We start from the raw sequence: 25,638 nt of genomic DNA on the forward strand, positions 1-25,638 counted from the left end.
TAAAGTTGGCCCTCCTGAAGTCCATCGTCGCAAGGCTACTTACAGCCCTGCCTCCTCCTCGTTGAATCCTGAACTCCACCAACTCATGGTCACTGCAGCCGAGGCTACCCCCCACCTTAACATCTCCTACTAGGCCCTCCCTATTTGATAGCACGAGGTCCAGTAGCCCACCTCTCCTCGTCGGCTCCTCCACAACCTGCGTCAAAAAGTTATCGTCGACGCTCTGCAGGAACCTCCAGGACTGCTTATGCCTGGCTGTGTTGTCCTCCCAGTTGATGTCGGGGTAGTTGAAGTCCCCCATGAGAACCAGGGCCTGTGACCGTGAGGCAACATCCAGCTGCCTATAGAAGGCCTCATCAACTTCCTCGTCCTGGTCAGGTGGCCGGTAGCAGACACCCACCACAGTGTCTCCCACATTAGCCTGCCCTCTAATCCTTACCCACAAGCTCTCAACTCGCTCATCCTCGACTCCCAGGTTGAGCTCCATGCATTCCAGTTGCTCTCTCACATAAAGAGCAACTCCACCACCTCGCCTTCCCAGCCTGTCCTTCCTAAAGAGCACATAGCCTTCCATGGCAGCGCTCCAGTCGTGCGAGCTGTCCCACCACGTCTCTGTGATTCCGATGAGATCATGACGCTGGGACCGCACACAGATCTCCAGTTCATCCTGCTTATTCCCCATGCTTCGCGCATTGGTATACAGGCATTTCAGGGAAGCAACAGAGGCCACAGGTTTCCCAGGAGGGGTGAAAGAGGACCCTCCGTGATCATTTCCTATCCTCACTTCCCCACTACCATACTCCCGCTGGCCGCCATCTGACCTGGGCTGTGCGGTACCGCTTGCCGCGTCAGTGTGCCACTCCCCTTCCCCCTTCTTGCCTAGTTTAAAGCCCTCCTAACCAGGTTGGCCAGCCTTTTTGCAAAGAGACGTGTGCCCCTCTTGCTAAGATGAGTACCATCGTTCCCCACTAGCTGTTGGTCATCAAACAGAGACCCATGGTCGTAGAAGCCGAAACCCTGTTGCCAGGTCCAGCGGCACAGCCAGTTGTTTAGCTGCCATATTCGCCTTCTCCTCCTTGAGTCCATTCCCCTCGTTGGCAGAATGGAGGAGAACACCACCTGGGCACCTGTACCTTTGATGGCCATCCCTAGGGCTCTGAAGTCTTGCTTGACGTCCCTCATTTTCCCCATGGCATCATTAGCACCCACATGAATCAATAGTAGAGGATAATAGTCCGACTCCTGAACTATTCTTGGGAGTCTTTCTGTGATATCCTTTATTTTGGCCCCAGTCAAGCAGCACACCTCTCTGGATGAGGGGTCCGGTCTACATATCGGTGCCTCTGTGCCCTGCAGCGTGGAGTCACCCACGACGATCACCCGCCGCTTCTTCCGGGTGCTCCTTCTCACTTTAGGGGGAGCAGCCTTGCTGCTTGGATTAGACTGCCCCTCTGTAGAGATCCCCTTAGACAGGTCTTGGTTCAAGGCCTCCTCTATCTGATTCACATGTTCCAGGGCCTCGTACCTGTTGAACGTGGTCACCGGTGGAGGTGAGGTGGGCTGTGGAGGGGATCTTCTGCCACCTCGAGTGGGGACCCGTTTCCATTGTTGGTCGTCCCTGGAAACTGTTAAGTCCACCCCCTCTACCCTAGGGCAAGAGGGCACTGGACTTTCTGACTGAATTGGGGAGTTCTGAGGGTCGCTTTCCTGGGAAGACTGCAGGATGCAGCTCCACCAGTCGATTTCCCTTTCGCATTCCCTGATGGCCCTCAGCCTTTCTACCTCCTCCTTTAGCTCCGCCACCAGGCTGAGCAGGTCATCCACCTGCTCACACCTAAGGCAGGCTGTGCTTTCGCCACTCCCCGGTAACATGGAGAGGCCCAGGCATTCCCCGCAGCCAGAAGCCTGGACCGCTGCATGTTTCTGTGGCGGTTCAGTCTGGGTCGCCACAGTCTTCCTGGCGGAAGCTCTTAGAAGGAGGAGAAGGAGAAGGAGAAGGAGAAGGAGAAGGAGAAGGAGAAGGAGAAGGAGAAGGAGAAGGAGAAGGAGAAGAAGGAGGAGAAGGAGAAGAAGGAGGAGAAGAAGGAGGAGGAGGAGAAGGAGAAGAAGGAGGAGGAGGAGGAGAAAGAAGGAGAAGAAGGAGGAGAAGGAAGGAGCCTGTAATCCGCATCTCCAGGAAGAACCGCCCGAGAACTTCAGCTTTAACCCAGCAGCAGGATAGAAAACAGTACCAGCAAATCCAAGTGCATTTAAGGATGCTGGAAATCGCCTGTGCAGAACTTGGCATCTTTCCACCTCCAAAATCTGCTTTAGATGGAGCTAGAGTTTCGTTCAGAAAATAGGAGGCAGGGCCGAGCTGCAGTTCAGAGGGAGAGATCCAGATCCGTAACTGCTGGATTCGGGAAAACAAAGCTCCGTGTTGAGCTCCGAGGCCAGGCCGGGCCCTGGAGGCTTTGGCCTTGACCTGAGGGAACCTCCGTGGGTAACTCAAGGACAAATCAGGCTCCACCAGGGACACCGAAACCACTCAGGGTAAGGATTCAAACTGCATTTGGCCAGATATGAAAAGTCTGGACAACTTTACCCTTCTCCCCGCCCTGATAATTATTTTCACAGTTGCTCCTGCGCTGCCTGAAGCTCCTCAGTATTCCGCTTTTCTGGAGAGCTCTGCGCGCACGAAGAATGGGAGCCCCCGGCTGCTCAGGAAGATGCGGCCACCCCTTTTCGCACCGGAGGGAATTTGGAGGGGGAATGGGATGTGCTCGCAGCCCACAGCCCTCTCCTGTCCCTGTTTTGGGCCTCGTTTCTGCATTTTGTGGCCACCTCCAGAGGCAGAGCCGTGACAGCACCTCGAGGACATCTACGCCTCTCCAGAGACATCTTCTCCCTTCCTCGGCACGTTCTGCTTATCCTGCAAACGGTCCCAGGCCTTGGATTTCTCTCCCCAGCCCCCAGGTTGCCTCTGCAAGGACTTCACTGCTGGAGATGGTCAAGTCTCAACCACGAGTTTACAAGGGAGGTTGTTGCCCCATGAGTCTTGCAGCACAAAAATGCTTCTCATCTGTTCCCAGTAACGCCCCAGCTCTTTTTCTCTTAAATGCCTGTGTCTTGAAAGGTTCCTTTTCTCTTCCTCAAAGATTTCTGCCACTCATGGTAAAAGGGGTGTAAAAGGGAAGGAAAAGTGCTGGTGTGCCACTGTGACTTGGCTTTATTTCAGGAATAACAGAATACATTTCCTGACTTGGTGCCTACAAAAAAATCAGATGAAACCCTTGCTCTGGAGTTGATTTTGCTGTCCCCCCAACAAGGTTTTTCAGGAAAACGGGAAAAGGATCTGGAAGAGATGAACAAACATGGATAAATGAGGGTGCCGGAGGCTCCCAGTGCGGATGCTGTCGGTCATTCCTCAGCTTCATGAGTGTGAGCCGTGGGCCTGGGAGGAAAAGAGGAGTTTGCAAGAGGAGCAAACTGGTTCAGGCTGAAAAAGGGTTTCATCTTCTGGCTGCTACACAGTGAGTTCAATTCCGCCTTCTCATGGTGGCCTCCTATGGAGGTGACAATCACACTGAGCACCTCATGAACGGTCCTTTCTCTCCAGGACTTTCTTGCTTTGGTGTCTGTGGGTAGGAGGACAACAGACATGAGGGTTCTGCAATTACAGGCGGGTTGGTGGCTTGGCCCTGCTGCCACGTGTGGGCTGGCTGTGGCACTTGGGTGCTAGAGCAGCACGGAAAGAGCAGGTCAGAGCCACGACGGCTCATCGGGCGGCTTTGACCCTGGCAGGCTGCAGGGAGCTCCTTCCCGCAGCAGAAAGGGCTGCAATAAGAGGAAACGAAGCTTCTGCAGGGGATTCCACCACTGCCTGGTCTCTGCCTACGGAGCAGGGAGGCAATGGGAAGAGGGGGACACTGGAGGGTTCCTGCTTACTTGGACTGCAGCAGACTCGGAGCAGGTCTCTGGCACAGGTCAGCTTGTGGACAGGAAAGTGTTGCAAGATGCAGAGTCCTCCACGGTGTCTTTTTTGATGAAGAAGAGGGGTTGAGAACCAGCTTCAGCATCCTGGTAAACCTCTGATCCGAGCTGAGTAAGGGTTACTGCAATAAGCTCAGCCTCCAGCTGATGGACACGTGAATAGAAGCAGCTGGGGTTCCTCTAGCCAGGCTAGAAAGAGCCTTCCTGTGGACTAGGGTAAAAGAATGTGGGTTTGAGCCACCATCCGTGTGTCAATCTCAGGCCAGAAAGGTGCTCGCTGGCTCCTCAAGGCATCTACCTCTTCCGATGGGCATTACCTTCATCTTTCCTGGCTGTAAGTGGAACCATGTGTCCTTCATCCAGGCTTGATCTCCTCCAGGGCCCTGTGTCATTTAAGGAGCCCGATCCCAGCAGCAAGTTGACTTGCAATTGCAAGGATAGAAATCTTTGAAAAACTGAGTAGTTGCAATTTCTGATTGAATTAATTGGGGGTTTCTGGCCAATAATGATTTCCTTCCCCACCAGTTAGTGTTTCTCCAGTATGTCTCCAAAGGCCTTAAAGCAGAATTCAATAAATCCTTGGGCAAGCTCCTAACAGCGGTGCTGCTTTCCCTTCGTTGCTACAGTCTAATGCATTCTCCTTGCAACGTAAAGATAGATGGGCCCCAGCCCCTGATTCTGCTGATGCAAGAATTCCTCCTGTCTTACTTTTGCCAAGATTTTTGAGAGCTGAAAAGAATCCTCCTGTAGCTGTAAAGCTGCTGCTTAAGGGATTAGCACTCCTTCACGCTGGGGATGAACAGTTACTAGGTTTTCTGCAGGCAGCAAAGCTAACCACGGCGTGCAAAAAAATAAATTGCAGAAAATCCAGTTCTGTTCTCTAGACCCGGCTCTGTAGTGGTAAATGAGGCCAATGAAATGCATCTTTTCAGGGCTTCTGCCGTTTTTCCCACTAGTGCAAAAATGCGAAGTGGAAGCTATAGTCTCAAGTCCCGTTAATTTCTGAAGCAGAGAGAAGCTGTGCAGGTCTGAATTTTAAACAATTTGTCATTTGGAGCTGAGGATTTGGTCCGGTCTGCTGCAACCGCTCTGTTCTGCAGCAACTTGGCTGCTTTTGCAGGACTTGCTGCCTGCAGAAAAGGCCTCCCCTGTAAATGAGGCATGTCCTCCCCCTTAGCAGAGATGCAATTTCCCCTTCCATTCCTTTGCCACTGAGCCAGCATTCCGGAATGATGTATTTTAATTGATTTCAGCAATTGAATCCCTTGGCTTGGAGGCATGTGCAATGCAGGACAGATCGTGCGCAATTTTAAGTTATTGTTTTCCTTTGCATTCGGAGGACAAATGCTGACAAAGTGGGTTTATCTACAGTCCAAACAACAGTAATGGGTGCTCAGGAGAAGGGGCAGCCGTAAGTTGACACGTCGTTCTGAGTGTTGGTGCCCTCAGCACCACGGATCCAAACGCAAATCTCCTTTGGGCCCAGGAATCTTCCCATTTTGGCTTCGGGTCTGTTTGAAAGGGACAAGGGCCACCAAGATCCAGGAGTTCTGGTCCTGGCCTCAGCTCCAGCTGCCCTGGGGTACTTCCCTGTGCTCAGACCTAGCCCGGATTCACCCTGGGAACGTGCAGAGCTCTGAGCTCTATCAGCCTCTGCCTTGGCTTGCAGCATTCCTTGAGCCACGTTTTAGGGAGAGCAGGGAACAACCTTCCACTTACAGCTGAAACAGGCAATGGATTTCTCTCCAGAGGCCAAAAGCAAAGGGAACTAACCAACCACACCACTCCGAGCACGGATATAAGTCTGCTCTCACTTACATAGCTAGGAGGAACTGATCCAAACCCCACTGAAGTCAATGGAAAAACTGCCATTGAGTTCAGAGTGCCCTGAAGCCTTTTTGATGAAATCCCATGTGCAAAACCATGCAAGCAAAGGAAGAGATTCGATGTGTGCTGCAAGCAGGAGGGAGGGAAGGTAAAAGAGGGAGGTAAAAATGGGCATATTTCTAGGGAAAATCTGCTCATTAAGTAACTGTGACGTAGCTTTAAACCTGTTAGTTGCTGGATTCGTCTAAAAAGAATGAGCAGAATTCAGCTGAACGTTTTAATATTGCTTTGCTGTCTCCTTCCTTGCCAGGGCAGCTCTTCCCATGCCCAGATGGCCGCGTTGGGCATTTCCATCTGCTCGGGATCGGGATCGCTGTCTCCGGAGCCACCGGCAAGGGCTGCGGGTTGCTGCTACCTTCACAGCAGTGAAGCCCGGAGGTCGGTGCCGTGAGTTGGTGCTTGGCTACCAAGTGTGATTAGGGAGGTTAAAACACCCAGGTCACCTACCAGGAAGGCAGCTGAGCACATTTTTGGCTTCCATTAGCTTCAAGGTTAAACACAGGCTTAAGGGTTGTCCTGCCCATGAATCACTGCTCCGAACCAAAGGACCATCTGCCTCTGTCCTCCTTCCCTCCTTGCTCCCTGGAGATACTGCAGTCATTCAAATAAATAAGGAGCAGATCTCTACCTCGTGACTAGGTAAAGCAAAGGGACCGGAGAAAGACCTGGGTGTCATGGTGGACGACAAGTTGACCATGAGGGAGCAGTGTGCTCTTGTGGCCAAGAAGGCCAATGGGATCCTGGGGTGCGTTAAGGAGAGCGTCTCCAGCAGGTCGAGGGAGGGGATCCTGCCCCTCTGCTCAGCCCTGGTGAGGCCACATCTGCAGTATTGTGTCCAGTTCTGGAGTATTGTGTCCAGTTCTGGGCCCCACAGGACAAGAGGGATGTGGAGCTGCTGGAGAGAGGCCAGCGCAGGGCTACGAGGATGATCAGGGGCCTGGAACATCTGCCCTATGAGGAGAGGCTGAGGGAGCTGGGCCTGTTCAGCTGGAGAAGAGAAGGCTGAGAGGGACCTGAGCAGTGTCTAGAAGTACCTCAAGGGAGGCAGTGAGGAGGATGGTGCTGGCCTCTTCTCACTGGTGGCCACCAACACAACTAGAGGTAATGGCGACAAACTGAAGCACCAAAAGTTCCACAGGAACTTAAGGAAAAATTCCTTCCTAGTGAGGGTGCCAGAGCCCTGGAACAGGCTGCCCAGAGAGGTTGTGGAGTCTCCTTCTCTGGACATCTTCAAACCCGCTTGGACGCAGTCCTGTGCCACATGCTCTAGGTGACCCTGCGTGTGCAGGGGTTGGACTGGATGATCCCTAGAGGTCCCTTCCAACCTTCAGCATTCTATGATTCTCTGATTCTATGACCGGAGTGAAGCACGCACGGGCCACATGAGCTACGAAGTCCCTGGTTTAGCTAAACTGCTGTTGGCTGCAAGGGCCCAGGGCTGGGGTCTGTATCCTGCCACGCAGCAAGAAAGGGAGAAAGGTGCAAAAAAGCCACGTTCCAAACGGCACGGAAACGGGGCTCACCTCGCTGTCCTCCGCGGGCGGCGGCGGCGGCTCCTTGATGATCTGCAAGGACCAAAGAGAAACAGAAGGGTAAATGCAGCTGCGTTCCTCAGCACAGCACAAACGTCCCCGGAATGATCCACAGCCAAAGCAGACCGGGACTGGAGAGGGAAATGAAGGGAAAGGCCCTGGAAGCACCACAAAGCAGCAACAACCCCCCGGCCTCCTGCTACCCAGGCCAACACTTCGTGCCTTGAACTGTCATGCCTGATTTTTCCCCTTTCAGGCTGATATATTGCACTCCCATAAGGTTTTTTTTTAAAAGAGATGTCTATATATCTATATGCATGTATGAGCACATATATATATGCAGGCACACCCTTATATATGTGCATTTGGGGCTCTCTCCCAGCATTTCCAGCTAATAAAGCAGCCAGGGTGAGGTTTTAGACTGGTCCAGGATATTCTCCATAGAAACAATTGGAGTTTATGTGGGCGTGAGGCTGTTATTTCATGCAGAAAGTTTGCATCGGAGGCTCTGCAGGCAGCTGGCCGCTCTCACCGCCCCGCATCCAAGAGCAACAGGGAGCTTTCCAAAGGGAAGGCAGTTGCATAGAGGCACGTCAAACATTTCTCCCCTACACCAGATGCAGAGCTGCTCCGGTTTGTATGCAGGCGGCCGCGGCGACGTGATGGCCCCGGGGATGGATTTTCTCCGGGAGGTTGAAGCCCTGCTGGAAGGAGGAGTTTTCCCCCTCTCCAAGGGCTGCTCCTCCACGGAGACGCTTCCCAGGAATGGGGTGCACACGTGCAGGGCTAAGAGCTGCCCTTCAAACACCAAACATCCCCGTCTGAAACAGCAACAGCTTGGTCGTTTAAATGCAGCGAGAGAAAACGACAGGCGCGCAAAGGCCCTGAAGATATAAATATTTACAACAATTCCTCTCACTCGTGTTTTTCCCTCTCTGATGAGCTCACTGTTTTTATTTTCTTCTGCAAAGCGCCAGTCATGCAATGTGGCTGTTAATGAGGAGCATGTGCCCTTGGCAGGGAGGAGATGGGGGCTGCGTCCAGCCTTTACGTCTCGGTGCGGAGCGAGGACGGCCGGAGCCCTCTGTCCCTGCCTGTCCCTGGGCCACAGCGCTCCTGGTGGCCTCAGGGGCCTTGAGGAAGCCTTGCCAGCAGATGACGAGAAATTGAAGATATCCGACCCAAAATATGCCCTGCTGGAAGTGGCCGTATTCTCTCCTCTGATAATATTCTGGTGTAGCAGCATGGAGTTTCTCTTGATTTGCATTGGCATGAAACATCAGGATAATCCGGCCAACATACTTGGTCTGGTTATGGATTTAGATGCAGCTTCTTAGCCAACAGCACTGGAAACTCTTGAGATTAAGACTTGGAAATGAAAGGATGGGTGTGATTTCCACGTACTTGTGTTCCTTCTTGCAACGCACATTAACCTCAATTTCTATGAACAGATCAAACTTGATCTGCTATGTGCTGAGAGGAAGAAAAGGTGAACGCTTCCACTTCGCTTCCACCAAGTGAGGTCTAACAGCAACTGGACATGCCATAAATTCATGGAATTAATGCTTGGTTATTTTAGACAGCTCTGGAGATGCAGAGAGCTCTGTCCCTGAGCCTGCAGGAGCTTTGGAAGTCCAAGTCATACCAAAGACAGCGTCTGACTTGCTGCCCAGGTTTGGGAAGGCTTTTGATCCCTCAACAGCACAAATCCTTTCTTTAATTTGGATCCTGGTAGTTACAGCCGTGCCGGCACATGGGACCCTCATTCCGGGGTGCTCGTGCCAGCGAAGTGAATGGGATTTTTGTCCCATCGCACACCAGCAATCCAACCAAAGCTAAATAGGAATAACGAGAGCCCAGCCAGAAGGCAGTGCCTCGCTCCTGCTGCTCTTCCAGAAACAAATACTCAAGTGCAAGGAAGAAAACGCCATGGCAGGGAAGCCAGGGAGGCTGCAGCCCGTCCTGGCGCCGGAGCTGCGGATCCAGCGCGGTCCCTTCTGCCTCCTTGGCCTCATGGATGACACAGGGACCTGCTCAACGCACACGTGGCCAAGCAAAACGCTCAGTCCCATTTAGCTTGGCCAGGGCCGCGTGTTTGTTCGTGTGGGCTGCAAAGTGTTGTGATAACCCTGAGCCACTTCTGCTCTTGCTGCTGCGACTGCATCCCCCATCCCTGCGCTTGCAAGAGGGAACCTGGGATCATTCCTCGGCCGCCTGCGCTTGCGCGGGGAGGGATAGCAAAGGGTTTCTGTTAAGCGAGCGCATGTTGCATCCAACTTCTGCACGCTCCAGGAACGTGTCTAGGATCTTGGGAGAGAACAAAACTCCAGCAGTTTGCCGTGTCCAGCAAATGCAAATTTTCCCTGGAGTTTTATATGATAAATAGGGGCAATGTGTTCCTTGTCCTGAAGCGTAGCTGCTGTGAGGCTGAATAAAACAGCAGCTAAAATGAGGGCCATGTGCAAAAACAATGCAAAGTTGGATGTAAAAGACCCTGCTTCTAACTGGACCCAAAACTTGGGAAGGGTCTAGAATTTGTCCTAATTTACATTCACTCCTTTGCCAATTATATAACATGTATTTTTGCTGTCTTAGGAGGAAGATTTTTAATAGTATTTACTTTGACACACTGGTGAAAAAAAGACAGCAGTTAAAGACATTTACAAGTAAGCAGGAAAAAGCATCAGGGAAACACGCTGCAATTCCCCCTTGGGGTGTTGGAAAGCAGGAATCTGGAGCCATAAAAACTACCGTCCCGGGACAGCCCCAGGTCCGTAGGCTCCTCTGCATTCCCAGACACTAACGGATCAATACAATGCATCCTTCTTCCTAAACCTTTAGCAAGGTGGTAAATGAAATCCAGCCCATGATCTAACTCCTACCTTTCAGCTAACCTCTTTTGTTGACACAGAATCTATTTATTCGTATTTATTCCTGTCTCTTCCTCTTGGCTTCTCTCCCTAATAGACGATTCCTGACCCCATGCTCCCTTCTCCCTGAGTTATCCCGACTGTGGCAAAATTGCCTCCTGTGCAGGGAGCGGGTGGGAATCAGGATGCACGGAGCCTTGCTGCTCATCCCCATCAAGCCAATGCACACATGGAATTTGATGCCTTTTCAGGGTTCCTGTAACGTCAATACTTTTCCTTCCCTCCTCTTCCTCCAGTTTAGCTGTCATTTTCATGTGTTTTTAATATACGTTTACTGTATTTTCTCCATCCAAGTTTTTGTTTCCAAAACTCTCGGTCAGCTGCAGCGCAGACCGAGCGCCAAACAAATTGCCGGCTTCTTCCACGCAGCCTTCCAGAAAGCGGCGTCAAGCGGGAATGGGTGTCTGGATGCTGAAATACCAACCCCTCATTTCCATGGGGGCCCTGGATCTAAAGAAGCTGCAGTAGGAAAATGAGCGAGATGAGACATAGATTGGGAAGGGGCAATTGCTGCAGACCAGCTGCTTGCGAGGGCTGTCAGCGTAGCAGAATTTTCCTTTCTTTCCCATAGTTGTTGAGTAAATATCCTTGAATCCAAAGGTTAGCACCCGGCTCCAATGTCTTTCTGTTGTCCCCTGATTTCAAGGGAATTTTTGCCTGCTGTCAGGCATGGCAAAGGTCTAAGAGTTGGTCTGATCTACTGAGCAACTATTGCATCTACTGTAAACCAAGTGGTAAATTCCAGACTTCATCCCAGAATAGCTCTGAGACCAATAAACTTGGATATACTTGGCAATAGCCTTTCTTGGTGCATGCCAAGGAGATACTGGGTTCCAGATAAATCCCTCGGGTAAGTCTATTGACTTCAGCACATTACTCCTGGGATGAAGCTGGCTCGGAGTCTTTCCTGGAGAACTGCTGGATAAGAGCGATCCTATTGAATCAGAAAGCGTGCCAGGAGGAATTTCAGGGTTTAGAAATGTGCTTGTCACTCAGAAACAAATTTATTCTTGGTAAGAAAAACAGTTTTTTTTCCCCCGGACGCATCCAGAGTCGTCTGAAGCGTCCCCTGGGCTCGAATCCACAGCAGTGTCTCTAGGTCTGCGGTTGGATTATTCGAGGTTGCTGCTCGCCTGCCTTTCCTGCACGTTAGTGCATTAGCAGTGTCCTCTGGTCACAGTTTCCTCACCCTAATTCAAGGAGTCTGGGGACTCCTTGATTTATTTATTTATTTATTTTGATTTTGATTTATCCTGCACTTCCCCAAATTTTTGGGTAAGCATCACAGCGAGATCTCTCAGATGCCAGTCTCCTTCCAGACATACTGGCCTGTCATCCCCAAGGGATGAAGAGGTTTAGTCCAGGCTCCCGAATTAACATCTTTCCAGCAAGGCAAGGGATGTGTTTAACATACATTTGGAAAACATCAGTGTGTTGGTCCCCAGCTGGAGAGCTCTGAGAGGGAACGCAGGAGGTAGAGAGGTGAGGAAAAGCTTTTATCTATGACAATTTTTTTAAAAAACACAGAACCTGAATCTGGAAAATATCAGACTTATGGTGTTTGGTGTGGAAAATGGACTCCCCCACCTCTGCTGCACCCGAATTGCTTCTCTGGATGGTGTTTCTCACACTTGGGGCAAAGCTGCTCCATGACCACGAAGCTCCCACTGCTCAGGGGAGCAGCCCCAGGCCGCGTTTCGGGATGCAGAGCTCCGTGTTTCCTTTCCTCCACCCCCTGCCTCGTTATTTATGTCTTTTCCACATCAGCTTCATCGCTCCTGCAGCAGAACCTTCCAAAGGCAGCATCTCCAAGGGCCTCTGCTCTGTTTGCTGCCTCAAATCCCAACCCAATCCCAGCACGAGCTCCTGCGCAGGCTGCATCTCCGCTGCCTTCCAGGCGGTTGGACCCACAGGGATGGCCAGGCTTCCCTGGGAACGTGCCATCCAGTTCTGATGAACAATCCTCAGGCATCTACCACACTGCCGATGCTCAATTCGTTTTTAGAACTGATATTTTTATTGTCCTGAAGTGTTCAAATAAGTATTTCTTTCCTTCTGCTTTTCACCTCAGGACAGAGGTGCTAAACTACTGCAAAAAGAAGCATTTTACCCCTAGCATTTCCAAGCCAGAAACACAAGTACTCAAATTTTTCTTGTGAGGTTTCCATCCTTGTTCTGGATAGAGGAATAAATCCCACCGCAAAGCCTCATCCTCAGATCTGACCAGCCCCTGCAGTTCCTGTGACTGCGCAGCTCTCAGTGCCACATTGTGGGTTTGGTACAGCCTGGTGTGAACTTAGAGCATTGTAGAACTGATTTAAAATCAGGAGGAGTGAGAGTGACCCAGGAACCTCAGCCAATTTGGCCAGCCGTAAAAGGAGCATTGGGAAACATTACGCTGCCTCGCACCAAAATCAGTCTCCAATTCCACGGACATCTCCACATCCCTAATCCGTGCCCTGTGTGTGCAGCACAAACGAGATCCAAAGTCAGGGCAGAGCTCTGCTGCGTTACCTGCTCTATGGTCATCCGTCCTTTTCCTGATCACAGGAAAGGGCAGCCCTTGGGGATGGCCGGGGAGATGAAGTGTGACAGTGTCAGCAGTGCAAGACACCGACCACCTTGTTCAGCAGCCGTTTCTGCTCTTTCCTATTAAAACTTTGCTTCCATTCCAGGGAATGCCAAACTGCTGTGTTGCTGCCTGCCCTATATTTTATTTTAATCAAAAAGACAGGGCAGAGCCCTGCATGCAACAGCAACACAAATACTTCAAGGGTGGTGGAGCCCATTGAGAGAAGTGGAACCTCCACCTCCAGGGTGTAGGATCTGCTGCAGCCTCTCGGCATGTTGGCTTCCCTGTCCTGCATGCGACTCCCTGGCATCTTATGCACACAAATTGCCATTAAATCAGCAAGGCTGCAGGGTGGAAGGACTTACCACTGTGCAGCAGAGAGGCCAGAACCACCAGAGAAGGGCCAGGGCCAGCAGGAGGAAGAGGATCAGCAACGCGATAGCCAGGATAGTCCCATCCGACTGCAAGAGAAACGAACGCGCATAAGCTCCGTTATCCAAACCCCCCTTTCCAGAGCATCTGGAAAGGCCAGGTCCTCTTCTGATTTTCACAATTATGTAAAAATACCCATCCCACTTTGAAGCAAAATCTCCATTTTCCTCAGTATTATAAAGACTGAGAAAATAATTTCCCATTAAACAAGAACGTAGAACAACGTGACATTTCGCTGCAGTTTCAAGCACTTTCTTTGCAGTTATTTCCACTTTTCACCTAAGCCTGAAAGTAATGTCAGAACTAAAGCTTATTCCAACCGGAAAACTTCAGGAAGGAGATTTATCTGCCCAGGATTCAGGTCCCATTTGAGCTGTCCTTGCTGCAAGAGTCAGACATTAAGAAAAACTACTGAAATGCCAAGATCACAAGGGCCTATTAGGGAACTGTTATATCTTAGCTTATATCACTATATATCGAAGCTTATATCACTGCATCCCCTCGCTGCCCGCACTGCTTCGAGTGCAGTCCTGACCTTCTGAACCTCCAGGAAATCAGAAAAATGAAGAGGAATAAATATTTTCACACCTAATTCCTGTCTGCATATGTGCCCTTATGTCACAGATGTATTTTATTCATTATGAATACTCAATTTAAGCAGAAAAAATAAAATGCCCTTTACCTAGTTCAACACCTTTGTGGTGTCCTTGCCTGTGAGCTGGGCTTTGAGGAATTTTATTAAAAATCATATAAAGTGACCCGGATTCTGTTTTTATCTTTATTTCACTGTTACCTGCTGTATTTTAGCTATCATTCAGCACAATATCCATGGTTTTACAAGGCTCAAACTTAGCATGGCTGGAAACAGCCGTTTTATCTGAGATGAATAACAAACAAGGCAAATAAGCCTGCTGAAGCACTTAGCAGAATTTCCACTGACATTTTGAAATCTTTCTCCCGGTCTTATAGGTGGTTATGAAAGGAGCACTGAAGACTTTTGAAGTGTCTGTTTTGATTTTTTTTTTTTTTAAATCAAAATTTGGAAGATAGCACCAATGTCCACGGAAACACTGAGCCACGGAATATTTCAATGATCTGGGCTTGACACAGTTGCTGAATAAAGGCTGGCGACTCTGACCAAACACAACTTTTGTTCTAAAGACAGAAAGGAGAATTTTTACATGCAACTGGTTAAGTTTTCATGGTTATTTTTCCCTAAAGGAAGCTTCAATTCCGACCCTTCGTTTTGCAGGAGTTTTGCTGTGTGGTTGAGTAGCTGCTGGGGCATGTAAGAAACCCAACCATGTTCAGGGAATCAGCACAAGGCACTCTGGAAAACTCAAGGGTGATCCCAGAGAGGAGCCGACTGCTCCGGGGACCATTGGCTGCCTATGGAGCCTCTCCGGCCGCAGCGGAGCATCCGAGGCCGTCACCCGGCCTGGCTGCGTCACCCCGGGACAGCCTGGAAAACTGCCCACATTCCTGGGAGCACGGAAACATCCGAGCAGCGGGGACAGAGCTCGAGACGATCCTGCTGCTGCTGCAGGAGTGACTCAAATGCCACTTGTCACTCCCGAGTCCTGGGTCACAAAGGAGAAAAATATCATTATATTCTAAGGAAGGGAGAAGCTGCACATCTCCATCCCAGGCTGGCACACGATATATTGAAAAGCACAGTCTCTCTAAAAGGATTTTCCAGGACAGAATGCCAGGCTAGAGCTGCACGCATGCTGAAAACCTTCAGGGACATGAGCAGGAAAAAAATGAAGTGCTTTCCAGGAGGGTGGCAGAAATCTTGCTGGCAGTTTTGAGGGATCATCCAAGAGGAAGAAGATCTCCTTGCTCCTGAGAAAGCAGCAATACAGCTGTGGTTTAATGCCCTTTAGTGAGGAGGGCAGAGGGAGATGCCTTTTCCCAAGGGAGACGCTCTCCGTTTCTGCCCGGCTCTCTTGGGGATGCTCTCATCCCAGAACGGAAACCGGAGCCTAGCGCTTGTTTTATCACACCCATAGGATTGTTTTTTTAATATAACAGAAATAACCTGGCCTAACTAACCACAAAGCAGCAGCGGGAAGCAGGGGCTTATCAGGCTGCTCCTGCAACGGGGCCTCTTGGGGCAGAGCAAACATCCCTGCTCCCCTATTGCTGATGTGTTTGCGCTTATGAGAGTGGGCTGCTTTTTGCTTCTTTCCAGAAGAAAAAATCACACATTTCCAGCTAAAGAGAAGTGCCAGCAAGTCGAGAGGCTTCCGAAAGGCTCCATTCTGTCCCTGCTGTTACCTGCTCTTGGCCAAGCTTTAGCAGCCTTGCAGCAAGCAGGGATGAAAGCAGCAGAGCTCAGGCCTTCAGCTCTGGCTTCCTGACTACACACGAGGATCCCGGATCATGATCCAGGATCACGATCCGAGGATCATCACATCCTACCGCTGCAGGCAGAGGTCTCAGCCCTCCTTCTGGGTCCAGCCTGCGCACGCACTTGCCCTGAAGCAGTTTGAATGCTCCTCAACTGCATATCTGGCTGTAGATGTTCCTGTTTTGGGAGGCAGCACTGAGGAAAAGTATTCTGAACCGTTCTGAAATATAATATGAATAAATGATATGAAAACTATTCTGAAAAAGCAGCCCCTTATCCCCAGGCGCTCTAGATAAATAACAATCTTTGAGGTAAAAGCTAAGGAGTTACTTGGTTTACATTAGTGCCTGAAGGCAGCCCTGGACAAAAGTATGTTAAATCCATCCGGGGGGTGAGCAGCAACTGGAATAAGAGCAGACAACAAAATGCCACGGAATTACTTTGTCCCGGCAGCAACACCATTTATGGTTTGATTTGAGGTTACTCTTTGGTGAGGCAGGAAAGGGAGAAAACCAGCCTGCTCCTGCGCTGGAATGTCCTGTCTCCGTGCAGGTCCCATGGATTTGCAGCATTTAAGCAGCCCTGTTGGAAAGTCTTGCACCCCTCGAGCTCATTGCCAAGCAAAGAGCCCCAGGAAAGCTGGCTCCAAGCCAGACAAGGTTAAGAGAAGCCCATAAACCAGGAAAAAGAGTGTTTGGAGCAATATTCCTTCTGAAACTCGGTTCAAACTAAACATGCTGTTTGTAATACGCCTACTGCACTTGAGGGTATTATAAAATAGCCTAGGTAACGGTGCTGGTTAAAATTGTTTCGCTCTTTGGGTGACCTGTATCAGCAGAAATGTTTACCGCCTATTATATTTGCAGCATAAGGTAATTAAGAGCGGTTTATGTTGGAATCCAACCTGAAATGACATGCCCTGGAGTTCCCACGGAGCAATACCTCAGCTCATACACAGGTCAAGGGCCTAGGAAAGTGCTCCTTAAATTTCCTCTGCAGTTTCATAAAGGCTCTATTGATACAATAACGAAGGAGCTTTAATTGCCTGCAGACTTAGGGACACCGATAACCAGCAGAGCCTCAACCCAGAACTATTGAAAAAAGCAGTTTTAGCCATGAAATACATTCCCTTTAAATAAAAACAGACCTTCAGCGGAGTCATTAGTTTTCTACTCCAAAACTCGAGTGTTTTCTCAGTTTTGTTTTCCTCCACATTTTAAGATCAAACCCATCCACTGGTCAGCACCTAACTGGGAGCGTTCCGGTGTCCACCTCCTTTTGGCCCAGGCTGGGTTAGGAGACCTGGAGTTCTCCCATGCACATGGGATATCTCCCTGGTGTTCCCTGCGCACAAAGAGGTGCCGGGTGCTTCCCGGCGGGAGCCGCGGGCCCCTCGAATCCCAGCCCTGGAGCTGCCCATGGAGCTGCCCATGGAGCTCTCCATCCCACCTGCTCCTGCAGTTTTCACCTCCCAGCCAGTTCGGAGCCCGGAGCTGCCGGTGCCGGAGGTCAGAAGCGGCTTCTCCCCTTCTGGGAGAGTTCAGAAAATGAACAAAGACTTATTTTAATTCCCAGCCTGGCTTCTCTCCGAGATGCTCCAAAGAACTTGGCAGTCAGTCGAATAGGAGTGACTTCCTGCCTGGATGTATTGCCTAAGTTAATTTTCTTCCACTGTACATTCACTTTCCTGGTGACACTTGGTGTGCAACCCGCTCTGTGCTCATCTGCAGCACAGCCATTCATAAAAATAACATCTAAATGGGTTCTCCCTTTCTCCCTCTTTAGCTCTTCTGCAAACTCCTAACCTGGGAAAAGGAGTAAATCCCTTTTGAAAGGGTTTCCTGACTCCGCCAGCCGATACCTGCTGGTTCTTCCTCCAGCAATGTGAAAACCAGGGCAACATCTGCTCTCCAGGCATTGATAAGTGCAAATGGAAACAAAAGCTACTGTGTTCACATCGCTGAGGCCTAACACAGGGCAGCACCTGCATAAACTCCATCTCCAAAGTTAAGAGTGGGGAAACAGCTCGTGGCAACAAGAATTCGGTTCTTCCCAGGCTATGAAAATACATTTATTGTAAAGTGGGAGCTAAGCACATCGAGTTGCTCCTGAAGCCCTTGCAGCGATTACTTTAAATTTTCTTTTGCCACTGGCTATTCCTTGGCAGCAGAAATGAAGATATTTCGTTTAGCTGCATTCCAGCTAAATGGAATTCCAGCCCACCGTGGGGGAGAGACCCCCTTGCAGGGCTTGGGAAGCTGGCAGGGCTCTCCTGACAGCAGCAGCATTTTAACACTTCCAACCACCCATTGCAATGGTAACACTGTCCTCTCTGGAGACTCCAAAAAATGGCCTGGTCCAAAACCAAAGGGAAACAAACCCAGTTTCTCCCTGCACCGGGGCAATGCCACATCCTTTGGAATACTTTTCCTTGGAGGGAATGACCTATTGTGGCACGTGGCCTTTCCAGGCTTCAGGGATGTCATTCAGCATCTGCTGGCAGCAGCAGAGGTCACCTACCCATCCCAGTAATTTTAATTTAATCATAATTTAATCAAATGGGCTGGTAACAAACCCCAGGCAAAGCAAAACTCCCAAGAAACTCCTGTGGGAGCGGGAGAAGGGAGCAGGGGCAGTCACCAAAACAAAGCAAATCTCAGCTAAGCTGGTTCTGTCGCTTTGGGTTACAAAGAGCCCCAAGAGGCCCAAATCTGGGGAAAATTGGATTGCTTTTTCACAACCAAAGCTTGCAAGTATTAGAGCCCAAGGTCACCCACCAGCCCTCACCTGGGCGTGCGTGTACTCGGCTCCTCTTAAATCCCTAGCGATAAGCATCAGTGCAGATGATGCATTCCATCCTGGAATTCCCTAGCACCAAGATTGCCTTAAAGTAGAAGGAATTCTGTACTCTCTCCTTCTGCTTTAAGGGAATCTTGGTATAATCCCCCCATTTCCTTCTGGGCTTTGTATTCAGGATGGTGCTTGGAGAAGGGAGCGGTCCTAGGGAATTCCCGGATGGAATGCATCATCTGCACTGATGCTTATCGCTAAGGATTTAAGAGAGCCTCATACAAGTTATCAACTTCCTTGTCTCTGGAAACTCCGACTGAAAATCCGCTCTGTGGCCGAATTCTGAGAAAGAAAAACAAAATAAAATGCCAAACCAAAGGCCTGCTAGGGACTGCTTCAGACCTCAGGCTTGAAAATAACTGGACTTACTCAGAAGAGCTTTGATTCTCTTAAATGGAGCCCGTACACCCCATCCAGCTGAGATCACATTTACATGACTGTAAATCTTCCTACAAAGGTACCTTAAATTAGAAATGCTGGAAGTTCCTCAGCAACAAGAACTCTCACACATCTTTTGTTTTCCCTTATTATAAGAAAAATCAATTCCTTTTTTGTCAGAGAGTTGCATTGCAGTACCAGGAAAGCCTGGGGACTTGCTTTTAAAATGGGATTTGAGCAATTCTGGCCATTTTATTCTGGGAACCTGAAACAGCAGCTTCTTGAATCACGAGGAAATTGGCCTACAAAGAGATGTACAGTGAAGTCTATACATTAATTTTGGAAGGCAAAAGCAGCCGAGCAAACGGCAGCACAGGAGCCCCTGCAGTGTAGTTTAAGAGGTACCTTCTGTTTTCTGAGCTGCAAAGTTTGCTCAATTTCAGAAAACAAAACTGGGGAAGCCGAGAAGCCCCCGGCAGAGCCCAATGGAAACACATGGGCAGGTGAGCGGCTTCCCCCGGCCCTTTTGCACGTCCAAATCTGAAACCATGGGGAAAAGCTGTGAGGTTGTTTGAGCTCTGTATGTGACTCCTTGTAAAAAAATAAAGCACCAAAAAGCAAGGGCTGGATTTGGAGCTGACAGCTTGGACAAAGTGTCACCGAACACCTGGAGGTGGGACGCGTTCAAGCCTCTGCCCGCAGAGCAGGGAGGAGATGAGCTCAGTCCTCACTCCCACCTCCATTCCCAGCTTCCCTCCTCTCTGAAAAGCTGTAACAGATTCTACACCTCAAGTGGAAAAACTGCAAGGAAGGGATGAAGGGGCTCAAGCAGAGGCTGCCTGTTCCCGGGGGAGGCAGTTGTGCTGCAGAGGGACGTGCACCGTGGCACCGAGTGCCACAAATCTCTGGCATCACCCAGAGGGGACAAATGCAGAGGGATGTTTTCACCAGACATTCAGTGCATGCATCAGGGCAAGAGCACTTTTCCCTGGCAGCCTCAGGAAAAAGGAAAGGAAAGGAAAGCCTCAGTCACAAAAGTGACTGCACTGAGCAAGGCAGAAGGGCCCAGCGTCCCGTTTGCAGCAGCTGGTGCTGGGTGTTAGAAAAATATAAGAGAACTGAGCGCTCTTCCTCCCATCCCATCCTCTTCCCGCTGCTGAGGAGCACAGGAGTTGGGGCTTTTCTTTTAGGGTTTGCACTGCTTAATAAAACTGGTACTTAGGTGTCTCTGTCACAGAAGTCTTCAAATACTACACACAAAGTCAGAACCGACGCTAATATAAAATGGTTTTCCTCCAGAAACCCATGAGCAACCTGCCTCCCTTTCTGGTCATGGAAACCTACACGGAAATTCATGATAAGCAGGGTGAAAAACTGTGTTAGTTGGGTTGTTAGATGTCTCCATTTGATCAGTCCTGATCTTCAGATACCTACATTATAACCTCAGAGTGCTTTTCTGACTAATTTGGTATTTTCTGGCTGGAAATACAGCTTTCTTTGCTTCACCTGAACTCTTAATTGAAAACAGTTATTCATCTCATTTCCCCGAGCTAGGAAAATGGGTTGTCATAATATAGAAATACAGCAGAGAGCGGAAAATCAAACTACTGCTGGTTCGTTTGCAGAGAGGGAATAAAGTCTTAATGTTTTTTTCCCTACTTGTTACTCTCACACCACTTTATATCTTTCTGCCCCCCAGTTTTGACTCCTGTTCTTCAAAGAAACATGCAGAACTTTCAGGTTAGAAGTCAATTAAACAGTATTTGTGTGTTTTTGGGATAGAAAGAACTGCAGTATGAAATAAAGAGGTGATAAGAGTCTTGGTAAACAATTTTATCTTTAAGAGAACTTATAAACACCACTAAAAAAAAAAGACAAAGGGTCTGTTTAGCCAAAAGCAGCTTTCTAAATGAGCAAATTTTGCTATATAATGTTCAAAGCAGCCACTAAATGTCACTGCCTCCAGGTTTGGATGTAGGAACTGGATTTGAATCCTGGCTGCTTTGGCATACTGAAAAGCCAGCTCCCAGCTTCCCTGTCTGGAGGCATCAGAAAGGAGCAGGCACTGCTGGGAAGTGTAGGGATTCCTGAAATTTTCATTATAAGTATTTAAAAAAGAAGAGGAATAAATATTTCATCTCCTATAACTTGGAAATAGCAACTCCGTCCCCAGAAGAATGGGTATCATGATGGAAGCTTAAATTTTTCTCTGCAAAGTCTTTCCAGGTCTTGCCTCATACAAGCCAAATACAGGAAAATATCCTCATCATTTGCCGACACACACAAGCACATGTTGACCCTGAAAGAAAAGGGAGCTTGAACCAAAAAGCTAAATCTTCATAAAATAAGCCCCTTCTTGCAAGGCATACAGATGTCTTTGTAAGCTCTGGAAAACAACCCTCCGTGTAAACCCTGAATTCCGTGGCCACACACAATCCTGGCTTTGTTGAAGTGAAAAGATGAAGTGACACAAAAGATTTTTTTTCTGCCTAGCCCTGTACAGCCCACAAAGGGATGTTACACAAGTGCCTTTTGCTTACTCCGTATGGAACCACAACGTGCCTTTGCTGGGGAGGAAGCACAGAAGCTGGCACGGGCAGATTTTCAACTCTTTCCCTGGCAAAAGTTTCCTAGTTTTCCACAAAATCTGTGTTCACAGAGTTTAAGTCAGTCTGGGAGAGAACGAAAGCAGAGTGGAGCCATTCCTTGTACTGGAATAAGTGTGACTGGAGAGGTATAAAGCTGGATACATCATGATTCTCAGAAGAATCATTCTAAGCTCAACTTCTTTCAGCATCTTCCTTAGCACAAGTCGTTTCCAGCCTATAGCTGTGATTTCACAGGAGCATTTTCTGCAACGCTGTGAACTGATTTCATTGTCCTTTCCTTGGTTCCACGTTACTCATAAAACAGTATTACGAATACAGGGGTCCAGGCATTGCAGGCAATAAAGGCTTGGGCTTAAGCCAAGTACTTTAGTAGAGAAACTCTCCAAGTTTTTTGGCAACTACATTGGTTTCCACACAAAGGGTGTGATCACTTCTGCCGTGTGCATCATTGGCACCACCATTGCAGGGCAGGAAACAGGTTGAGCTACTGAAGCCAACGGATCTGCTTCTTACTCCCTGTGTAGTGGACAAGGAAGCAGAGGCAGCTCCAGAGTAGCCCTGTTCTGGGCTCTGCACCCCGTAGCACATGGAGAATCTGCACTGTCTGCTCAAGACCCAGGTGCTTTGCTCTATTATAGTGCATGTAATACAGAAAATGCTAGATTACCATGCACACGAGCCCACCTTTAGAACAGGGTGGCAGGGCCTTTGCACACCAGGCTTAAAATCACTGGTATAACACACCTGCAGTTAAGCACCACGCTGAGAACACAAATCCATCTGAGAACACAAGTCCCAACTTACGCAGTGCGTGCTGGAGATGATGACGGAGCTCGAGATGAAGCTCAGCCCGTCGTTCATGCTGACCTGAAGAGCAGCCTCCCTGAAAACGTTAAAAAGGAAGAAGTGAGCCAGGCCAACCAGTGTGCAATCCCGTAGGGAATACCCGAGCTCTAGAACCTGGCCTCTGGGGGCTTGGAACAGGCTAATTCATCCCCTCCATTGCCCTAACACACAACTACCCATTTAACCACGTCACCTGCACAGCTGAAGCTTGCCAGCACACATAGCTTTATTTCAGTTTTCCTTCCCTCAACCCCAAATGAGCACAGCCATAATATGTGTATTCACATCTCTCTCCTATTTCCCTCTGCCAGGTGTGATTTAGGTTGTCTCTGATCTCCTCCTTTCCCCGTGTGAAATTTGTGGTCTAGAAACGCATCCGTTTGAAGGAGAAGATCAGAATTAGATGCACATAAGAATAGAGTGCAATAGAGACAGACTCTCATTCCCCATAGGAAAAGTATTTGAACACATAGGGAGGAGAACACATACATGCCAACTTCCCGTAACACAGGTGCTGGGCAGAGTAAATAAGTATCTTCCACAACAAAAGGCTTCTCATCTAGAAAAAGAAAGAAAAGGTCTTGCAATTTATCATCAAAACAGTAATACAGGTCTTGAAGATGCAGACTCATTTGAACGTAAATTACTCCTCCTAACCCAAATTACCCCATGATTCTGTAAAGTGGAGGGAAAAGACTATCAATTGGAGATTGCTTTGGATTGCAGTCCTCTCCCCAAGAGCCAGAACAGCGTTTTGTGCTGGTTGCTGCTCCCTGGAGGAACGCGATCCCAAGGAGCTTCCCTTCCCAGAGCTCCTGCAGGCTGGCAGCACACCAGGCAGACAGGCTGCCTTCCTTTTTCCCCCTCCTTGGCTGGAAACCGCACATTCCCACAGCTTGGCTTGGTGCTGCTGAATCAGCATTTTTCCAGAGGCACATCACTGCTGGAAAGCTGCCCGCCAGCTGTGCTCGCAGCCATCCCCAGGGCCTTCCGTGGAGATGAGGACATTGATCTGAAACGAGAGCTTTCCCGAACGTTATCAATTTCCTACAGCTTTCCAGCTACACCCTCCATTTCGTTTGACAGCTTTCGTGGCCGTTTCCCCGAGAGATTTGTGCCCTTTCTCCTCTCCAGGCTGCTAAACCTGGACCTATTCTTACTCCTGACATAATTAAACCCCGTTTCTTAGTGCACAAACAACACAGAAATGAAGACTTCCTTGCCGTGCTTTCCTCCACTAACACTACAAGCCAAGGCCAAAGAATGTCCCATGGACTAAAAGCTGGTTTAATTTTGCAAGGCTTCTACATGGATTATTCCATTAGCTTTTTGTTTCTGTTTCGCTCCCTTCCCGCCCCCAGCCTGCATTAAATCTATACCTCTAAAAAAATCCATCAGTCACAGAGTCCTACGGGGTGACTACAGGCAGAGGTTATTTTCTTGGGAGCATGTTTGCGTTTCACCACAAAAATGAGTGACCATTTTTCTTCGCTCTAAACAAAAGAGGATCCATTTGGTTTGCGTAACTCCGGCCATCTGACTCCTTCCTGGAAAACCGACGTTGGGAAATTGAACGAAACGAAACACTTCTGAGTTTGGGGCTGCAGGACACTGCCTTGTTTGTTGGATCCTGGGAAAACCCAACTGCATCCCTGTGTGGAGAGGGGAGCGCGGCCGAGCTCCAGAGCTCGTGCCGGGCCTGGTGCTGTGGTTTGGACTTGGATCGGCCCATGGTGGCGGTGGAGGGAACATGGCCGCGGGAAGGGGATTCTCCTCCCGGCTCCGCTGCTGGCGGCCTGCGCGGTCCCACAGAGAGATGCCCTTTCCCTCCTCCTCCAGGGCTGCCCAGGGTCCATCCATGCGGGTTGGAGATCTCCAGAGAAGGAGCCTCCATGGCCTCCACACAGCCCGTGCCAGGGCTCTGTCCCCCTCAGTGAAGAAGTTCTTCCTCACACGGAGCCATTAGAACTTCCTGTGTTTCGACTTGTTCCTGTTACCCCTTGTCCTGTCACTGGCCACCATGGAGCAGAGTTTGGCCTCATCCTCCCCTCAGGTACTTGAACGTGTTGATCAGGTCCCCTCTCAATCTTCTCTTCTCCAGGCTAAACAGGTCCTGCCTGCTCAGCCTTTCCCCACAGGAGAGATGCTCCAGTCCCTTCCTCATCTTCGCTGTCTCCTTTGGGAATGTCCACACAGCCGGGCACACCTTGCTCCTCACCTCTTGCTCCTCACCCATTCCTCCGCCAAGGAAAATGGGATTCTCACAGAATTTAACAGTTTTAAAACACCACCAAGCTACAGGACACAGGCAGCTCTGAGCCTGGTTGGTGCTAAGGTATAACCAGTTTAGAGGGTGCAGAGTAAACAGTTTCACCATGGTTCAAAGATAGGTCAGTCCTTTCTGGAGACACCCTCTTCACAAGGTACCTCCTACTGCTGATCTTCCTGCAACTCACTGTCCATCATTGCCACGAGTCTGTGTCATCTGCAGTCTGAAAAAGAGCTGTTAATCTGAGCCCTGGCGAGTGGTTCCTTTGGCCATTAACAGGGTGTAACCTTTTGGCAAGCCAGGACGTGAAGGGCTATCCAAACATAATATTAATAAACCCCCAAGCATATGCACGTTGTTTCTAACACAGAAAGGCAAATTTTGACAGACCAGAGGAACAAAAAACAAACAAGATGACCAAGAAAGATAGCATACTTCCATTAGGCCATATGAACCAGCTGAAGTTAACGGGTTTTTCCTGGGTTAACAAGTTAAGCCCAAGAAACTCCAAGATGCGGGGCGGCAAAGAGCTTACACAAAGATTTTAAGAAAACATGAATGTTTTCTCAGAGATGTGCAGGTTAGAGCTGAGGCTCCATGGGTTCTAGCATTTCTGTTGTTCCTTCATCATCTCCTCTAAGATGTGAGTCGCAAAGACCTCAGCAAAGCTCTTCACACCACCTACCAATGCGCAGTGCCTGCTTACCCCGCTTGACTCTTCCCCTTAATGCCATGCCTTGCGACATCTCTCCAAGTAAACACAAAAAAACTTCAAAACCATTTTGTGGGGAGCTAGGAATGTAGAGCAGAGATACTGGAACACTCTGAGCTAGAGAAATTGCCGACAAATGGGCCCCGTAAATAAGAAACGAACGTTTTGTTAATGCTGTAATGAAAACCATACTTGAGATGGTGCTATAATTGCTCTACTCCTAGAGGGATGCATGTGTTTTGAATGCTAAAGTCACCCAGGGCAGGCTGAGGGAACGATTTGGGGTAGAGGAGCAG

General features: G+C 49.3%; 1 protein-coding gene across 1 annotated transcript in view; it reads right to left on the reverse strand.

Moving 5' to 3' along the window:
* The window catches only part of ANTXR1 (ANTXR cell adhesion molecule 1), a 67,955-nt gene that overhangs the window by 19,116 nt on the left and 23,201 nt on the right, over nt 1–25,638 (reverse strand). The window contains exons 11-15 of the mRNA XM_088537817.1: nt 22,851–22,920; nt 22,320–22,398; nt 13,259–13,354; nt 7,383–7,424; nt 6,307–6,343 (exon numbers count right to left, since the gene is read on the reverse strand). Of these exons, the coding sequence (XP_088393943.1) occupies nt 6,307–6,343; nt 7,383–7,424; nt 13,259–13,354; nt 22,320–22,398; nt 22,851–22,920 (324 nt within the window). The remainder of the gene's footprint in view (nt 1–6,306; nt 6,344–7,382; nt 7,425–13,258; nt 13,355–22,319; nt 22,399–22,850; nt 22,921–25,638) is intronic.

Source organism: Tinamus guttatus, unplaced genomic scaffold, assembly GCF_059628265.1.
Source record: "Tinamus guttatus ecotype Peru unplaced genomic scaffold, ASM5962826v1 Tinamus_guttatus_pri_ptg000866l, whole genome shotgun sequence".
Lineage (NCBI taxonomy): Eukaryota > Metazoa > Chordata > Aves > Tinamiformes > Tinamidae > Tinamus > Tinamus guttatus.